The 20,517-nt window shown below is 40.8% G+C and overlaps 1 protein-coding gene and 1 long non-coding RNA gene across 8 annotated transcripts in view; both read right to left on the reverse strand.

The window, feature by feature from the left end:
• LOC123793773 (uncharacterized) overlaps window positions 1-20,517 on the reverse strand; it is a 601,572-nt gene that overhangs the window by 14,448 nt on the left and 566,607 nt on the right. For all 7 annotated transcript variants that reach the window (XR_015723052.1, XR_015723055.1, XR_015723048.1 and 4 more), the window contains 2 exons: window positions 18,059-18,239; window positions 12,566-12,715 (listed from right to left, as the gene is read on the reverse strand). This is a non-coding gene — a long non-coding RNA (uncharacterized LOC123793773). The remainder of the gene's footprint in view (window positions 1-12,565; window positions 12,716-18,058; window positions 18,240-20,517) is intronic.
• On the reverse strand, window positions 4,891-6,857 carry CLEC14A (C-type lectin domain containing 14A). Its single transcript, XM_045799713.2, has one exon. It carries the CDS (start codon window positions 6,789-6,791, stop codon window positions 5,322-5,324), a length of 1,470 nt encoding a protein of 489 aa, XP_045655669.1. The 5' UTR covers window positions 6,792-6,857; the 3' UTR covers window positions 4,891-5,321.

Below are 20,517 nucleotides of genomic sequence, written 5' to 3' on the forward strand. Positions count from 1 at the left end.
AAAAGGCCCCAATTTCTCCAACTCTGGGTGATGCGGAGGCCCTGTGAAAGCAAGAAGTGAAGCTTAAAGCAAATGCATAAACTGAGCATTAAAGGCCTGCCCCCTCTATGAGCCTCTCTACAAATGGTGGCAGATTTATTGGTCCAATCATTTAAAGGAATCTCTGTTTAATCATTAGCTGACCACTAAGCTAACTGAGCAGAGTTAGAGTTAATTCAGTGGTTACACATCACAAGGAATACAGACATTTCTGAATCAATCAAGGAACGTTACCAAATAAACGGCAGCAGCCAAACTGTGGTGTGGCTATCAGGGCATGGATTTACAGAGTTGCCACATTATATTATCTAAAACAACCAGTTTTCAACAAAAATTCATGAGCTATACAAAGAAACGGGAAATCAGTCACAGGAAAGAAGCTCATAAGTAGCAAGAGAAAAACAAGCCAAAATGTACAACAAAATTAACTGACTTTTACCAGAAATCATGAAGCCCAGAAGGCAGTGGGATGACTTAGGCAAAGTGTCAAAAGGAAAACATGACCAACCCCCAATACTATATCTAGCAAAACTATCCATCAATACATGAAGAAGGAATTAAGGCATACTCAAGCAAAAATTGAGGGAATTTATCACCAGCAGACACGCCCTTTAAGAAATATAAAGAAATATAAAGAGAGTCCTTCGGGATGATGATAGAAGACCAGTTACTGTACCGTACTGTAACCAGCAACAAAACCACACAAAGATAAAGAGCACTGGTAAAGGTATCAACATAGGGAATATAAAAGACAGTATAAATGTATTTTTTCTTTATAATTTTTTATTCTGTCTGGTTTAAAAGAGAATTCTATAATAAAATGATAATTATAAAACTGTGATGATGGGCTTATATAAAGATGTAATTTGATGGGCAATAATAGCACAAAGAAGGAGGGAGGTAGCAGGCCTTTAGTTAGACTAACCTCATCCCCCCAAACAGGATGTAGCTATGTTGGAGCAAAAGTGTTGTACACTATTGAAATTAGTTGGTATTAATCCTAATTATATAGTCTTTGAATTAAGATGTTAATTATAATCTCCATGGAAGCCACTTAGCAAAAATCTTTATGAAAGTATAGGAAACAACATGAGAATTAAAATGGTACACTATAAAATATTCAATACAAAAAAAAAACAGTAATAGGATACAGGAACAAAAGAGAGATAAGACATATAGAAAGCAAATAGAAAACAGCAGACGTAAATCCTACTTTATCAGTAGTAACATTAATCACAAATGTAATTAACATCCATCCAGAAGGCAGAGATTGGAGAATGGATTAAAGAAAACAGTCCTAACATATACTGTCTACAAAAGACACTTTAGATTCAAAGACATAAATGGTTTAAAGCTAAAAGATGTAAAAAGATATAACAAGCAAAAAGCAACCATAAGAGAACTGAAGTCGCTCTACTAATATTATGCAAAATCGGCTTTAAAACAAACAAACAATGTTACTAGAGACAAAGAGGGACAATTTTGTGAGAAAGGAACCCACACATCAGGAGATATATCCATAAACATATATGCACCTAATAACAGAGCTCAAAATACATTTAAAAATAACTGGCAGAACTGAAGTTAGAAATAGATAATCCAACAATAAAAGAGACTTCAGAAGCTCTCAATGAAGAAAAAGATCAAACTGAAATAAAGGACTTGAAAGACACTATAAACAAACTGTTTACAACAGACTCCTATAGAACATTATTACCCAAGCACAGAATACACTATCTTCTCAAGTACCTGTGGAACATTTTCCAGGATAGACCATAAGCTAGGCTCTGGGAAAGACCATAAACAAGACTCAATAAATTTAAAAGGGTTGAAACCATACGAAGTATGCTTTCTAACCACACAAAGTATGTTTTCTAACCACAATGGAATCAAATTAAAAATTAAAAACAGAAGGAATTTAGGGAAGTTTGCAAATACATAGAAATTAAGTAACACCCTCCTAAATAACCAATGCATTGAAGAGAAAAATCACAAGGAAAATTAGAAAACACTTTGAGATGAATGAAAAAGAAAACAAAACTTGCCCAAACTTATCAGATACCACTAAAGCAGTGCTTAAAGGGAAATTTATAGCTGTAAATGCCAATATTAAAAAAAGAAGATCTCAAATAGTCTACTTAGCACCCTAAAACATTAGAAAAATAAGAACACACTAGACCCAAAACAAGGATAGGGATGGATATAATAAAGATTAAGTGAGAAATAAATGAAATAGAGAATAGAAACACAATAGAGAAAAATCAATAAATCCAAAAGCTAGTTCTTTGAAAAGATCAACAAAATTGACATTTAGTGAGACTAATCCCATCCCAAAAGAGGAAACACTCAAATTACTAAAATTAGAAATCAAAGAGAAGACATCACTACCAACCTCATGGAAATGAAAAAGCATTATATGAGAATACTGGCCAAACAATAATGGTTTACTTTTAATCAGTGGTAAAACGCACCGAAGTACAGGTCTCAACATATGTGCAAAGATATGGATGTGTGAATTTGTGATTTCATACATAGAGCAGTTTCAGAATCATCTGAAAGGCTACGTTGTGGCTGTTGGATTGGATGACTAAAACGAAGGGGAGGTCATTGGAAGTGAGGAAGTCAAGGAACTGAAATGTATAGGCATTGTAACAGTCAAACATGAGAGCTTCAAAAGTGTGTAAAATAATGGCAGGACTCAGGCTGAAGGGAAAGACTATAAATTAGATACCAAGTCTTTCTTTGAAGGAGGTGACTAAACAGGTAGCCCTATGAGATGAGTGTGGCGACAGAGGGTTTTAAGTAAGGAAGGACAGGACTTCAAAGAGATTGGAGAAGTAATGAAATGGTCTTAGAGAAGTAGTAAAGTCCCTAAACTTAGCTCACAAGAGATAAGATTGGCTGCCTGATTCTGCCATGGATTCAAGATTGTATGGAAGTCTTCATAGCCAGAAATCTAAGACGGTTCTTTGAAGCTTGGTCTGCAATTGCTATCTGGAAGGAAATCAAATATGAAAACAGATGGTTTTCTCTAATTCTTTCCTGACCTACTTACAAGAGGAAAGAATGGCAGGTAATAGTTGAGTAATTGAGCTCAAACCTATTTGTTTCTCACATAGGGCATTGGATCCCAAGACTTGTAAGGCCACCAGTGTCATGTTGCATAATAAGTTAATGATCCCTCCTCCATTGTATTATAACAATGATACAAAGGCAATCTACTTTAAGACACAGCATGTGTACACACAGATATATGCATACACACAGATATAGATAATTTTAGATATATTTATAATTATAGATATAGATAATTTACAGTTCAGATCATTTATAGAAGGGCCTGTTCTTCAAGTTACAAAAGAAAGGATCATATATTTTGTTCAAATAGTTACCTTCTTACAGAGAGGTCAAGTAATAAAGAGTGAGGATAAAACACCACAACTGAGGTGAACTGAGACACGCTCTGACAAGTTAGGGACATTGAGTAAGGCATTACTTACCTGATTTTAGTTCTCTTGTGAAATGATTCGATTTAAAATTCCTTCAAATGTTAATCCTAACTCATTTGTGATTTTATTTTATATCTAGACATAGATTTAGTACATGAAGCAAATTACCTACTACTTTATTCCTTTAATGTCACATACCATATATATTTTATATATGTATTTTATACACTGTACACTTAAGAACGTCAAAATGGTCCTGTGAAAATATATGAAAACTTCCTGTGTTCATTCTTCCTGGTTACTAAGCTTGTTTCTCTTTCTCTTTCCATGTAACAACCCCCACACACTTAGTTTAAAAGTCTTACCATACTAATAGAAGTGGGATATTTTTTAGGGGTCTTAACTCCACTAGATAGTGATTATTATTATAGCCTAATTGTTTTTTTAGATGAATGCTTCATTTAGATTACTTTCTAATGCCCCAAGTCATAACAAGATGATAAATATTTGTATTTACCACTTACTTCTTATGCTATTAATTCTTATGGACAGCTGTTACCATGACTGTTATTAAATTATGAACATTCCAAGATAGGCATGTATGGTCACTGCACTTTTTTTTTTTTTTAAAGATTTTATTTATTTACGTGACAGAGAGCCAGCGAGAGAGGGAACACAGCAGGGGGAGTGGGAGAGGAAGAAGCAGGCTCCCAGCGGAGAAGCCCGATGTGGGACTCGATCCCCCAACGCGGGATCACACCCTGAGCCGAAGGCAGACGCCTAACGACTGTGCCACCCAGGCGCCCCTGCACACACTTTTTTTAAGGGAGGTAAGGAAACAGTTTTGAATTCAAGTTTTTTCATGGATTAAAAAGTGTATAAAAATCTAGCAACTTTGGAAGAAATCCAGCTCATTTTTGCTTTATGCACCCAGAAGATTTCAAATCAATACTTAGCATTAACGTTTTAATTGGAAATTAACATCACCGTAATTGGAAGGGAGGATCAGCATCCTGATGTTTAGCAGAGGGCTATTTGGTTGGGAAGGTCATTACACCGGAGAGTACAAATGTTGGGAAAGGAAAACACAAATCATTCATTTCCTTGAGCAAGGACACATAGTAAGCACTTGAATTGGTGGTCAACTATAATTTGCTTCCAGAGCCAGCTACTCTGGCAACACTACAGTTTGGATTTATAGCAAAACACATGAGTAGCAGTGACTTTGAAAGCAAAGTATAAAAGAACCGAGAAAAAAGTTGCTAGTTGTTAAAGATCTACTCCTCATTACAAGGACTTGAAGATTTCCCCTTCAATCTAAGAGCAGGATGTACCCTTGTTGCTATTCTCGGCATGCCCCTCAGCTGTTTTCCCTAAATAATCAATCCTCCAGGAGACCAACTATATTTGAGTGTGGGTTATCAGCAATCCTTTATTTTTTGCCTGAGAGTTTCAAACCAAAATATACGTCCAGTCTGAACAATGTAGATGGTTTCCTTTCCATGTTGGTTAAATTTTTTTTAATTGTATTGTTTCCTATATGCTTCCAATATCTTAAAAGTTCAACCACTTCTCCAAATCCCCCAGAATCAGCACAAGTAATCACCTCTCCCCAGCAGGATCCTGGCCCCCAGTACCACTATAAGGCACTTTGACCTCTTCCATCTTCAGGCAATGAGTGTCCAGTTCATATTTGGCTCCTTGGCGAAGTAGAGGGAATTTGGGGGAAGGGGATTTTCTATAAGAATAGTCCCATAAATAAGTTCCTCTTCTTTTCCTTTTCATTGAAAGTGAAAAACTCTGCTCAGAAGAAGTGCCCATTGTCCCGTTTCCCTATGTGTCACCAGAGCCAAGAGAGGACCCTGTCAGCGAGGCGCCCTCTGCTCTGTCCCGCAGGCCACAGTCCCCCACCTTCACCCCATTGTCTGTGCAATGTACGGAATTGGAACGCAGAGCAGCGGCTTCAGTATCACTCTCCATGCCCGGCTGGGCCAAAGGCCCCTTTCTTGGCTGGGAGGAAGGGCTTTTGTGGAAGCAGAGTTTGAAAAGCCCCAGCACTGTCATGGTCAAGATAACCAACACTACGACCGCTATGCTCACAAGTATGAAGACCACAGTGGAGGAGGAGTCCAAAGGCTGGGGAATGGCAGAGGAAGACGTGGAATTAAACTTGGGAATCACGCTTTCTGAAGAGGTGATGGGCGCCTTTGAATTGGCTTGAGGGGACATCTGAGGGGTAGACCTCGTGCTCTGCGCTCCCCACTGAGGAATCTCGGGAATAGATGTTGCTGAACTGCCTTGTCCGGGGACATGGGGTACCTCTCCTGGCTTCTCCTGTACCGTGGGTGACCACGTTCTCCTCGGGACGGGGCTGGCAGCAGTGGCCGGCCTGGAGGGCACCTTGGTCCCCTCAGGGGCCGGCTGTCTTTCCCCATCGGTTACACAAGAGCGTCCGTCATTCCCCAGCACGAAGCCCGCGGCGCACTCGCAGGCAAAGCCTCCCAAGTCGTCTAAGCAGTCAGGGAGCTCCGCGCACTTGCCAGCAAGGAGGTATCTCCCGGCACAGGGACAGAGCTCAGCCCCGGAGGGTATCGCGTCCCAGCGCGCGCTGACCTCGTCCGCGATGCAGGTGGCTGTGACGGAGAGCTGCCCGGGGCAGAGCGCACTCACCTTGGTGCCTGGAGGACTAAAGTCCAGCGCCGCGCTGTGCAGCTGGAAGGGCGCGCGGTAGCTCAAGTTAGAGGCGGCCCCGGGGCGCGGCGCCGGGCACAAGCTCTCAAACTGGTATTTGCACAGGTAGCCATTGGCGCGCGAGTGGCAGCGCATCTCCTTCCAGCCTGCGGGCTCGACCCCCCTGGTGGCCTGGAGTCCCGCGCAACTCCGAGAGGTGCAGGAGCGCTGGGGTTCCTCCACCCATTGCAGCGTGTCGCTTTCCGACCCGCTGACGTCGGGGGACAGCCAAGAGAAACCCCGCAACGGTTCGTTCTCCAGGGTGCAGTGGGATCGCCTGCGTTCCAGCGCCACCCAGAACAGAAGGTCTTTGGAGCCCCCTCCGGGCCCCGGGCCTGCCCGCAGGAGTGCAAGCACCGCGCGGAGCTCGGCGCCCCCGCGGACCGTGCTGAGAGTCCCGCCGCGCAGACTGCAGGCCTCCTCGGCCGCCAGCCTCTGGATGGTAGCGTGGTGCAGGCTGTAGCAGGCCCCCGAGGCCGAGCAGCCCGCGCGGTCGGCGGTGGGGTGCTCGCCCCGGCCAGGCCGAGGCCAGAACGCCTGCCAGAGAAGGCACAGGGCGAGCGCCGGCCTCATCTTGGAGACCCGGCTCCCACAGCTGGTCCCAACTTGGATCTGTCCGGCCCGAGGGCGCGGAGCTGTCCCAAGAGCGCGGTCACCGCCCCCTACAGCTGGCTCTCCCCCCCTTCCCCCGCCCCACTCCCGCCAGAGCCCTCAACTGCCAAGAATCCCCACCACCGTCCTGGCGGCAAACAGCTTCCCTCAGGCCCCGACAGGAAATGTGTCCGGAGCTCTGGCAGGCCCCGTGCGGCCCTGATTTATTCTGGGGTCAAGCACACAGCTGGCGCCAGGGCGCTGGGAACACAGTCGACCAGGTCAAACACCCCGCTTAGAGCAGAACAAGAAAGAGAGTCGCCACTGGGAAGAAACGTATCATCCCCCCCCCCGCCCCCCATTAGAAAGTTTCAGGAGCTCAGAGTTCACTAAACTCTTTGGTGAACATTGATAGGAAGGACTGGAAAAGAGGAACTCGCTGAACAGCCCACGCCCGCCCATTGTGCTTCGTCCGGGGCAGCCGGGTTGGCTTCACAACAATGTGTAGCGGCTCCAGCGTTCACCGGGCGGGAGACTGGGGCGGGGGCAAGAATCTCGTGAGAAATCTAAGCATCTCCCTTCACCACCAGAGGCAGCACTCTTCAAGCGCCGGCTCCTGGGCTCTGCTTTGTTCTGCCAAAGCACATTACTGTGGGCTAACTGCTAGTCGAAGAATTCAGAGTTCCTTTTGGGTATCTCAAATGGGTGATCCTGCCTCTTCAGTCACAGCTTGCCTTGAAGTTTATTTTTTGCTCCCATTTGTTTCTCCTTGAAATGGCCATATTGGTTCACTCAGCAAAGGAAATGTACTTCTAGGTGTAAATGAAAAATAATGGCCATAGATCTTAACTGTTGTGTGTTAGGTTTCCTTACCACTATATGGGCTCATAACCTCTTCAAACATATATGTTATATAAAAATGAGATCGTGACCTTATTAATGTTTGAGAACAACTACCCCATGTGTAACTTTATCCTTGAACTATTTTAATATCATTTTCTCCTGTGATTGCGGGCCAATATTTATATCAGTAAGTTGTAAAAGTCCCCTTTAAAGGACACTAGAGTTCAGTATTCTTAAATTAAATTATTTATTACATTACAATGCATATTATAAACTGTAAAAAAAAATTGCCTGTCAATTAAAAGATGGGTGAGTCCATTTCTTCAGAGTTCCAGTTTTTTAAAAATATAAGCAATTAACTCAATTGGAAGTGGGGAGGAACTGAAGACGAGTAAAGGAAGACAAGTTTAAACACTGCACTGGCTATGGAAAGATTTCCTTGTGAGCAACTGAGGTAATTCTATATCACTTTAGGAAATGCTTCATCCATCTTGGCTCACAGTGACCAAATATATTACAATAGAAGCACAAACAGTTTCAACTAAGCCCAGTTAACACGCCCGATGCTTTTAAATATCTACAATCAGAATGAAAGTTGTCGTCCCATGACTAACGCATACCACACTTCTAAACTCACTTTTTTGTGCTGGATTTGACTGTTCAGATTAGTGAGGAGGGGTAGGAAGGAAGGTCTCAGGATCACATCTGTATGTCCCCATCTCATTTTTACCACGACTCTTGCTCTTCTTTTCCTCCTGAAAATTCTATGTATGTTAAGAAATGATAGTAGGGGCGCCTGGGTGGCACAGTGGTTAAGCGTCTGCCTTCGGCTCAGGGCGTGATCCCGGCGTTATGGGATCGAGCCCCACATCAGGCTCCTCCGCTATGAGCCTGCTTCTTCCTCTCCCACTCCCCCTGCTTGTGTTCCCTCTCTCGCTGGCTGTCTATCCTGTCGAATAAATAAATAAAATCTTAAAAAAAAAAAAAAGAAATGATAGTAAACACATGAATCATCAACACACTTACCCTGCTTCTGCTGACCGTGGAGTTTTGCAGCAGGATTTCTCTACTACCCTTGCTGTTTTCCAATTTAAAGGACATTCATTAGTCCTTCATTTCAGATGGCCATGTCACCTTAAACATGACTTTGCATTTAAATTAAGTAACTAAATGTCTTATGAGAAAGGAACAGGAAAATCTAGAAATCTAATTGAATGGGTTTTAAAAATACTTCATCATGTGGGCCAGCTCTACATACCTCGCAATCAAATGACTGTGTGTTCATAACTGTGTCCATGTAGCACTATAAATTTTAATAAAATAAAACCTTTTTTAAACTAAGTAGGCAATGGAAATCACTCAGATATTTTTTAAATCACTTAGGCTGAGGTGAAGCTTCTAGAGTAAGAAAGAATGAATGACTGGAGAGCTTATATAGCAAATGCATGATCTCACTCCCCGGCATCCTGCCATTCAGGAGGTGGGATACTAGAAGAGAACATAGTGGCCAAAATGACTGCATATCACAGTCCTGGCCATGCAGTAATGTGAGAGAAGAGTTACCCCAAAAATAAATAAATAACTCAAAGTAAGACAGGTATTTTGTAATTAATTACTTTGTATTGGTCTATATACCAATACCATATTTTGAAATGTATAGTATTCCTGAAAAAACTAGAAATGAAGGAATGTTTTTATTTTATTTTATTTAAAGATTATTTATTTATTTATTTATTTGACAGAGAGAAAGAGAGCACAAGCAGGAGGAGCAGCTAGGGAGAGGGAGAAGCAGGCTCTCCACTGAGCAGGGAGCCCAATGCGGGCCTTGATCCCAGGACCCTGAGATCATGACCTGAGCCCAAGGCAGAAGCTTAATCAACTGAGCCACCCAGGTTCCCTGAATGTTTTTATTTTAAAATAATGTTTATTAAGATCATAATAGGATACCATTCTACCTCCACTGGATTCCAAATATTTAAAATTCTGATAATATTAAGTGTGGATCCACACGTCCTTTTATATGCCACAGATGAGAGCAAAAACTTTGGAAAAGCTTGGCATTTTTTCCTTAAAATCTTACATTCTCTATACCCCCAGTACTTCTGTGCCCAGGTATATTTTCAACAGAATTTCATAAAAGCCATCTATGAAAAGCCTACAGCAAATATCATTCTCAATGGGGAAAAGCTGGAAGCCTTTCCCTTAAGATCAGGAACACGACAAGGATGCCCACTCTCGCCATTATTATTCAACATAGTACTAGAAGTCCTTGCAACAGCAATCAGACAACAAAAAAGGATAAAAGGTATCCAAATCAGCAAAGAAGAAGTCAAACTGTCTCTCTTCGCAGATGACATGATACTCTATATGGAAAACCCAAAAGAATCCACCCCCAAACTACTAGAAGTTATAGAGCAATTCAGTAATGTGGCGGGATACAAAATCAATGCTCAGAAATCAGTTGCATTTCTATACACGAACAATGAGGCTGAAGAAAGAGAAATTAGGGAATCCATTCCATTTACAATAGCACCAAAAATCATACGTTATCCCGAAATTAACTTAACAAGAGACGTAAAGGATCTATATTCTAGAAACTACAAATCATTCTTGAAAGACATTGAAGAAGACACAAAATGATGGAAAAATATTCCATGCTCATGGATCGGAAGAATTAACATAGTTAAAATGTCCATGCTACCCAGAGCAATCTACACTTCCAATACCATCCCGATCAAAATACCAATGACATTTTTCAAAGAACTGGAACAAACAGCCCTTAAATTTGTGTGGAACCAGAAAAGGCCCCGAATCACCAAGGAATTGTTGAAAAGGAAAAACAAAGCTGGGGGCATCACGTTGCCAGATTTCAAGCTGTACTACAAAGCTGTGATCACAAAGACAGTATGGTACGGGCACAAAAACAGACACATAGACCAATGGAACAGAATAGAGAACCCAGAAATGGACCCTCGGCTCTTTGGACAACTAATCTTTGACAAAGCAGGAAAAACATCCAGTGGAAAAAAGACAGTCCCTTCAATAAATGGTACTGGGAAAATTGGACAGCTACATGCAAAAGAATGAAACTTGACCACTCTTTCACACCATACACAAAGATAAACTCCAAATGGATGAAAGACCTCGATGTGAGACGGGAATCCATCAAAATCCTGAGGAGAGCATAGGCAGCAACCTCTATGACATCGGCCACAGCAACCTTTTTCATGACACATTTCCAAAGGCAAGAGAAACAAAAGAAAAAATGAACTTGTGGGACTTCATCAAGATCAAAAGCTTCTGCACAGCCAAGGAAACAGTCAAAAAAACTAAGAGGCAGCCCACGGAATGGGAGAAGATATTTGCAAATGACACTACAGATAAAAGACTGGTATCCAAGATCTACAAAGAACTTCTCAAACTCAATACACAAGAAACAAATAAATCAAAAAATGGGCAGAAGATATGAACAGACACTTTTCCAATGAAGACATACAAATGGCTAACAGACACATGAAAAAAATGTTCAAAATCATTACCCATCAGGGAAATTCAAATTAAAACCATACTGAGATACTACCTTATGCCAGTTAGAATGACAAAAATTGACAAGGCAGGAAACAACAAATGTTGGAGAGGATGTGGAGAAAGGGGATCCCTCCTACATTGTTGGTGGGAATGCAAGTTGGTACAGCCACTCTGGAAAACAGTGTGGAGGTCCCTTAAAAAGTTAAAAATTGAGCTACCCTATGATCCAGCAATTACACTACTGAATATTTACCCCAAAGATACAGACGTAGCGAAGAGAAGGGCCATATGCACCCCAATGTTCATAGCAGCATTGTCCACAATAGCGAAATTGTAGAAGGAGCCGAGATGCCCTTCAACAGATGACTGGATTAAGAAGATGTGGTCCATATATACAATGGAATATTACTCAGCCATCAAAAAGAATGATTTCTCAACATTTGCAGCAACAGGGACGGGACTGGAGGAGATAATGCTAAGCAAAATAAGTCAACAGAGAAAGACAATTAGCATATGGTTTCGCTCATTTTTGGAACATAAGAAGTAGGAAGATCAGTAGGAGAAGAAAGGGAAGAAAGTGGGGGTAAACAGAAGGGGGAATGAACCATGGGAGACTATGGACTCTGGGAAACAAACTGAGGGCTTCAGAGGGGAGGGGAGGTGGGGGAATGCGATAGGCTGGTGATGGGTAGTAAGGAGGGCACGTATTGCATGGTGCACTGGGTGTTATATGCAAGTAATGAATCATGGAACTTTACATCAAAGACTAGGGATGTACTGTATGGTGACTAACATAATAAAAAATATTATTAAAAAATCTATGAAAAAAAAAGAAACTCTTGCACATGTATAAGAGAAGGTATGTAAAAGGATGTTTATAGCAGCACTGTTCATATTAACAAAAACCAGAATGAATCCAAGTGTCCAGCAACAGATGGTAGGCAAATAAACTGTGATACATTCACTCAATGAATATATAGCAATGAAAATGAATAAACTATAGCTGCAAGTAACCATATGAATTAATCTTATCAATGCAATACTAAATGACAACATTTCCAAAAGATTATACAAAGTCTGACATTCCTTTTGTAAATTAAAAAAAGCCATATATATATATATATATATATATATATATATATATATATATATATATTTTTTTTTTTTTTTTTTAGGAAAAAATAGTTACAATACACTGAGATATAAGGAACAATGAGTATGAGATTTTGGGTGATGAATCCTTTGGGTGGGAGAGAAGAGGGGGATGGATGGGTTGGGGAAAAAGGATTTGATGTGAGCTGTTGTTAGAATCTCAGCTTTTGTTTTGGATAGTGACTTTGTGGGTGACTATTCCATTATTAAAAATAAATAATTAAATGGGGCACCTGGGTAGCGCAGTCGTTAAGCGTCTGCCTTCGGCTCAGGGCATGATCCTGGAGTTCCGGGATCGAGTCCCACATCGGTCTCCTCGGCTGGGAGCCTGCTTCTTCCTCTCCCTCTCTCCTGCTGTGTTCCCTCTCTCGCTGGCTGTCTCTCTGTCACATAAATAAATAAAATCTTAAAAAAAATAATTAAGTAATTAACAAAATAAATTAATGTGGCTATATCTGGACAAATGAGAAAGTGACATGAATCAAAAATTTTATAATTTTTGAATATAATAATTTTTGATTTATAATATAAAATTTAAAATTTTATAATTAATCTGATCCTGAACATCTGAGTTTCAAAATGTAAAAATAAAAATAAAATCAAGATGTTAGTTACATTTTCAAAATGTATTTTCTTTTGATCCCCCTATTCTTTTGCAGATAACACATTTCTAAATTTAAGCTAATTATTAATCTGAAAAAGCATAATAAATGTTTTCCCAATGTTTCCAGACTTTTCAGACAATCTGTGTATTATTAGTAATAATCATGTAGGATATTTATTGGTTCATTCATTTAAACAATGCCATCCCAAGAACTAAAGAGAATATATAAAGAAAGTAAGTCTAGTCCAATATTTTTTATTTAATTTAATTTAAAATATCAGAAACAAAAATGATACAATTTCACTAACCACATCTTAGGTAATCTCATAAATATATAAAGTTACTGATCCTCACTGAATAAATTCTGTAATTGTAGAAATAAAACATCTGGGTCTTAGCGTATTTTTCAGTTCACTTAAGATATATAAAAATATTCCAGAGGAAACTGAGAAGGAGACAACATTCCATTAGGGGAACATGGCATTCAGAAGCTAATCTAAGCTAGAGACTAAGAATTGTGAAAATATGTAGCCTTTTAGAACTGTACTGGACATTAACAAAATGATCAGTGACCAAAATTTTTATACTTTTAACTGAGAACATTTAAAATTTTATGTCCCAACTGTCCATGAAATGTTTAGTAAATTATAAAGTCTGGTAGCTGTATTTGCTGAAAACACAACTCCTAATCATCATTATGACTTAATCAGGATATATGGTTTGACTCAATCCAACAGATCATACAGGTTCATAACCTAAGAAACTCACATACACCTGACTAGACAAAGAGTTCTTTTAGGTAGTGCCGTATTTACGACATCTGCATTCATTCATGTATCGTCAGCCAGCTCAGAAATGTACATCACAATAATAGGCACCCTTCTGGTTTAGTGAACGACATGACTAAGTACAGAAATAAGAAACAAAAAAACATTAAACTTGCAGCTCCTTCATTCAGACTGCTTTCTAAGCAGACAGTGCTGACCTTATTCCATGTACCCTGGAGGTAATATAAAAAAATTATTCTCTCGTGGCCATCACAGAATTAGTACACTTCCCCATCGCCAAGTTTATAATCAAGAAATAATGGAGGGATGAGTCATGCACACAAAAGGCTTGTTATAATCCAAATGCCTAACCAGTTCTAAAGTATAAATGTTTATCCTTCTACTCGGGTAGTTTTTTTTTCAAAATTGCCTGCAGAGCCAGTTTAGGAGCCACCCTTGAAAATCAGTATCATTACTTTAAAGTCACGCAGTTACACACACTCACACATTCCTCACCCAACCTTTTTTTGTGTGTGTGACAGATGACAATGAAAGTGAAACTTGTAGTGTTAGTTAAGGTCATCCAGCAAACAAACCACAGCTAGATGGCGGTGGGGGCATGGTGGGCAGCTTGCCGACCTCCTTTGTGAAAGTTTGGCATCTATCTCATCTATGGCATCTGGTCCATAGATCTTGGAGTTCTTCAGGACCTAGTCCTGGGTCCTCTTCTCTTTCCACTGGACAGACTCGCCCTCATCTAAGTCATTTCATATCATCTTATGGTTTTGGAATCCACTCTGTGACAGTGATGCCCAAATTTATATCCACACTCCGTTCCTCTTGGCTGAGCTCTAAATTCAAATATCCACTATGTGTCCATCAACTGATGAATAGGTAAAGAAGATGTGATATATATGTGACGGAATATCACCCAGACATCAAAAAGAATGAAATCTTGCCATTCCCAGCGATGCGGACGGAGCTAGAGTGTATCATGCTGAGCAAAATAAGTCAGTCAGAGAAAGACAAGATTTTACTCCTATGTGGAATTTAAGAAACAATACAGACGAACATATGGGAGCGGGGAAAAAGAGATAGAGACAGAAACAAACCATAAGAGACTCTTAATGGTATAGAACAAATGGAGGGTTGATGGAGGGAGATGGATAGAGGATGGGCTGGATGGGTCATGGGTATGAAGGAGGACACTTGTCATGTTGAGCCCTGGGTGTTGTATGTAAGTGATGAATCATTGAATTCTACTCCTGAAACCAATATCGCACTGTATGTTAACTAACTAGTACTTAAATAAGATTTTGTAGAAAAAAAAGAATAAAATTAATTAAAAAAACAAAAATATCTACTATCTACTTAACATTTCCACTTTGATATCTCATAGGGATTTCAAATTCTCATTTTCTCAACAATACTTTGGTTCTTCCTGAGCCAGCTTCTCATCTGGCCTTCATCTATTTGGTCAATGACACATCTATTCCCCAAGATGCTCTCCTCCAGCTCCCTTACCTCTTATACTGCCCAGGTTTTTTTCAGTTGTAATTGACAGAAATCCAACTTGAATTAGCTAAATGCAAAAGGGAATTAATATGATATGTGTAACTGGAAAAAATCCTGAAATAGTTCCAATAGTCAAATAAAGTACTGCTAAAACCACAGCAGCCAGGAGATTCCATCACAAGAATTTGTCTCAATCTCTCTCCCTTTCTCCTCTCTCTTCAAGGTTGCAGCCTCTCCTGCTTCCTTCTACCTTTCTCCAAACAATCTTGAGCAAGATCACCAGCAGTTATCATGGCATTATAGCATTCTACTAAAGGAGAATCTTCCCCTCCAGCTCTATTAGGAATATCCCAAGAAAGGATTCTAACCAATCCAGCTTCAGTCATTTGCCATTCACCAGCCAAATCACGGGAGCTAACAAGATAGGGCCTAGTGGTTGATGATTTCTTTAAGGGGGTAGGGTCTATACCGGACTTTATGTAAGGGATATTCAAGTCTTAGTCTATAATATAACTTGAACAGATCCAGTTGTATGTCTCTATCTTGGCATCCTTGTCAGCCCCTGTCACTGGAAACCATTCATCACAGAGGCATCAGGATGATCTGGAAGAACCTTAGTATGATTATCTCCCCCTTCTGTGTAAATACCTTTAATGGCTTTCCATTTCTCCTAAAATAAAACTCAGAATTTTTACTGAGACCTCCAGGGACTGGCTTCTAGGTCCCTTTCTACTTTTATCTTTTTGTCCCTCTGATCGCAGTTCAACTGCCAGCCCCTAAGTGAGATCTTTCTAGGCAACCCAGTCTCCATTACCTCCCCAAGCAACCCTCTACCCCCAGGGTTTTTCTGTGACTTCCACCTATTTTGTTTTCTTCATAGCAATCATTAATGTCTGATATTATCTTGCTCACTTATTTGTTTGTTTGTTTTGCCTGTCTCCCACCCAATGAAAGCTCCATTAAAAAAGGTCATACTGTCACAAATGAGTAAATGAATGTATGAATGAATCTTCCACTATCCTCCCCACTGTACATCTAGTCACACTTGTCTGTTCTCTGTTCTTCCAAAACATCTACGTAATTCTTACATGATTTCCCTTTGCCTAAATCATTCCTCTCTTGTCAGATTTTTTAAAATTACATTTTGAAATATGGTGAAGTATAATGCACATATAGGAAAGTTCCTGAACCACTTATGTACAGTTTTCCAAGCAACCACGAAGCCATCATCCAATTCAGGAAATAGGGCCAGTTCGTGATTACAATTTGTTCCTCCTTCCCCATGAGGTCATCAAAGCAGAAATTCGAGATCACTAGGATTGGGGGCAAATGTCCAAAAGCAAAAGTGGCCTGTGTTCACTTTATGTTTCTGTGTCTTTCTTCCCCTTAGCTTTCAACCTAGTTGTGTACGTATGTGTTATGTGTATGGGTGTGGGTGTGGGTGTGTGTGTATGCACACACGTGGATGCATACATGCGTGTCTGTATATACATAGATCATCATTGTTTGTTGTCCTCTCTGAGTGGGTTAGTTTCTTAATCTGAGTTCCCTCAAAAGCAAACCCTGAGACAAGGATTTAGGAGAAAGTAATTTATTTGGGGGTGAGACCAGAGTCATTGGCCAGGAGTAGGGATCTGATACAGGGAAAAGAGGAAAGTCAAAGTTATTATCAGCTATTGCTGTAGGCCACTGGGGCACAATCCTGCTGGGAACCTCTGAGAGACTACGAAACCCAGCTAAGCGTGTCTCATTAAGGGGTGGTGAAGCTGGGATGTTTATTTATAAATTTCTGTCCCTGAAGCAAATAGCCCTGGGGCATTTTGGCTTTAGGTACTTTTGGCAATCCCTGAGCACAGGTCAGTCACACTCTGGTGTCTGGAGAACACCTTCAGGCAGAAAGACACCAAAGGTACCTGTGGCATTTGCTATGGCCTCAATAGCTTAGCCTGACGTATCCCCACCCTCCTTCAGCTTTTGGCTTATATAGCCCCTCCCCGAGCCCTGAGGTACAGCTTGGGTTCCCCCACTTTACTTGGTCTCATAGATCCTTGTGGTTTTTTTTCTCATAGCACTTATCACAAATGTAAGCATATAGTTATTTGTGTGACTTAATGTCTGTGTCCTCCAATATTTGCTACTCAAATGCCAGCAACATCAGCATTACAAGGGAGTATATTAGAGATGCAGAATCTCAGCCTTACCCCAGACACACTGCAGATTTTGCATACTAATGAGATCCCCAGGTGATTTGTATGCCCATTAAAAGGTTGAGAGGCACGGCTCCACTAGACTGTATTTTCTTGGGGCAGTGACTGTGTCTCGTCTCCAGCACTTATCCCAAGTCCATAGTAATGTAGCTGGTATATAGTAAGCACACAAGAAATGACAGTGACTGAACACACACACACACACACACAGTGCACACACATATATAGTACAAACAAATATGATAAAGCCCAGTGATTTGGCAAAAGTGCAGTATGTTCTATTTGAACACATAGGATTTTCTAGGTTTTTTTTTTTTTCAAGAATCATATAATTTTTCAGTGGGCCCAGCAGTTCTAGGCTCATCGGCTAGTGTGAATGGATTGGAAATACTGCTTTAGAAAGTATTGCTAAGAAATTCTTACTGTGGGGCGCCTGGGTGGCGCAGCCCTTAAGCGTCTGCCTTCAGGTCAGGGCATGATCCTGGTGTTATGGGATCCAGCCCCGCATCGGGCTCCTCCACTGGGAGCCTGCTTCTTCCTCTCCCACTCCCCCCGCCTGTGTTCCCTCTCTCGCTGGCTGTCTCTATCTGTCAAATCAATAAATAAAATTAAAAAAAAAAAAGAAATTCTTACTGTAACCATGTCAGCAGCGTTTTTATTTATCATACTCCGGTGCCTGAGCCGACCCTAGGTTCACGCTGTGAGTTGGTCTTGGACGAGTTGTATGGTAAGGGTGCCTCATCGTCAGGGCGTGCTTTAAGTCCGCCAAGTGTGCCTTTTCTAGGGGAGCCTGTACAATTTCCACTTCACAAAGCTGGAAGAAGGAGGGGAAAAAAAATCACAGCTGCTTAAATTCAAATGCTATTAGGGTTATCTGTTGTCACTTTGTAAGCACTGGGGATAATCAGCAGTGACCTTAGCATTTACCTTGCAGAGGCAGGGGGAACCTTGAAATTATTCTTAGTCGGACTTAATATCTGGACTATGTTAAGGCCTAGGTATCTGATCAATTCACGCACCCCTGCCCAACGGATTCTAAATTGGCTTGTCTATTCCCGTTTTGTGATTTATTCTTACTATGACAGAGCATTTCAAAGCCGATACATTCAGGAGATTTTTGTTTGACTTTCAGATTGAGCATGAGGAATTTTTGTTTTAAAATAGCAGTATTTAGGCAAATCTATTCAATAAAATCAATTCCATATACCTTTTTGGTACACTACCCCCTTGTTTTGCACTGAATTCACATAATATGACATGATTTATGAGAGCGGGAAGAGAGGGAAAGGGCTACTTGCTGTACAGTCACAGTACACACCCATCTATCTCTGAAATCCTGAAGACCGTTATTACTATATTTTTGCCAAATGACACCTTTTGTGAATGGTCTTACTGTGGATTTGACTTTGCAGTTATTGACAGATTGGAATATTCCGTACCAAGTGTCTCTGAATCCCTCATATTCAGCATAGGAATTCACAATTTGTGACTATGTCATTGTTCCACACACGCTGTGTGACTGGGCATGTCCTAATTGGAAATCTAACTGGGGAATAATCTGGAGACGTATACCTTTCCTGGTTTTCTAGTTGACAAGGTCACCCTGAGTCACAGAGGATGGAGGTGGAGAGCAAGGTAGGAGTTTAGAAACACACTGTCTGTTACAACCTGGGGTGTCTTGAATGACTGCAGCTTTCTTGGAATGGTGTCTAAGTGTGCATTCAGGATGAGGTGGGGAAATACGGGGGCGGGTGTGGTGTGCCTCTTATGTGCTTTGGGTCTTCGGCCCAGTGGCATGGAAAAGCAGCAGAAACACTCGGTCGGGGAAAAGGCCGTATAAATCCCTCCTCACTCACTCCTCGACCCTCCTTGAGGAATAGCAGGACTGTGGAAAAAGCTGATTTCAGCACAAAGAAGGCTTCACCAGCAGAGCAGGAAAGCCTCTTTCCCTCTCCGTACTGAGAGAATTCACAAAAGGCTCTGCTGGGTCCCCTTTGTTAAGCAACAGATACACCCAGACTTTGCTCCGCCTAGGATTCTCAACCCAGGAGTGAGAGGGCAACTGCCCTGGTCCTTCTCTGACTCTCTCTTCAGGACACAAAATAAGCTCTGTGTTATCCTTCTTTGAAGATGAGGGATAAGAATTCAATCTGTTGGCCTCTTGGAATAAACAACCTCTATGTTTGCTACTTCTCAGCCTTGAAGAGACTCTTTCCCGGTCTTCACTCTCCAAATCTTCTCCACCTGGGAAGCCACACACGTGCGTGCGTGCACACACACACACACACACACACACATCTATATTTTAAGTCAACAGGGAATATGTATGATATGTTTATTGTTGAGAGTATATTTATGTTCAGGAAATTTGTTCCCTACAGTTTTTGAAACCGTTAAAGAGAATACTCTGGATTCTTAAAAGAGCCCAGAAATATGAGGGAGGTGTCTGAAGCCAATACCCTTTGGATATTTTAAGTTACTGTCATGCCCATCAGTATTAAAATAACTGGGTACAGGAGGATTTAAGGGAAGATCAAATGATGAAAGAGGATGAAATCATCTCACGTGCAACCTGGGACAGCTTAATGAAAACGAAATAGTAAATGAAGAAAGACCAAATGAAATTTATGAAATTACCTAATTTTTTTTCATACCACTTCACAGTCAATCTTAAAACTGATATTCAGGAATATAGTCAATAATATTGTAACAAATTTGTTGACAGATGGCAACTAGACATATTGTGGTGACCATTTTGCAATGTATATAAATTTTGAATCACTATGGTGTATACCTGAAACTAATACTATATTGTATGTCAATTATCCTTCAATAAAAACAAGAAAAACGGATATTTAGGCTTTCAGAAGCACTGGGAATACTTTAGTCCATCTGGATAAAAATTCAGGGTAGTGATAAAGTCAGGATGGGTTTATTAGCCAAATCTCCATCTTCTCCCCTCTGGATCCTCATTGAAATACTTGGCTTTAGAGGTGCCGGTACCATCCAAGGAATCTGTCAGTGGAGATGCTACCAAGGGCTTGGCAGTACCCAGCAGGCGTCCAATGAGCCCTTCAATTTTTTAAAATTGT

The sequence above is a fragment of the Ursus americanus genome, chromosome 35, assembly GCF_024610735.1.
Source record: "Ursus americanus isolate L20-20 chromosome 35, mUrsAme1.1.p, whole genome shotgun sequence".
NCBI classification, from domain to species: Eukaryota; Metazoa; Chordata; class Mammalia; order Carnivora; family Ursidae; genus Ursus; species Ursus americanus.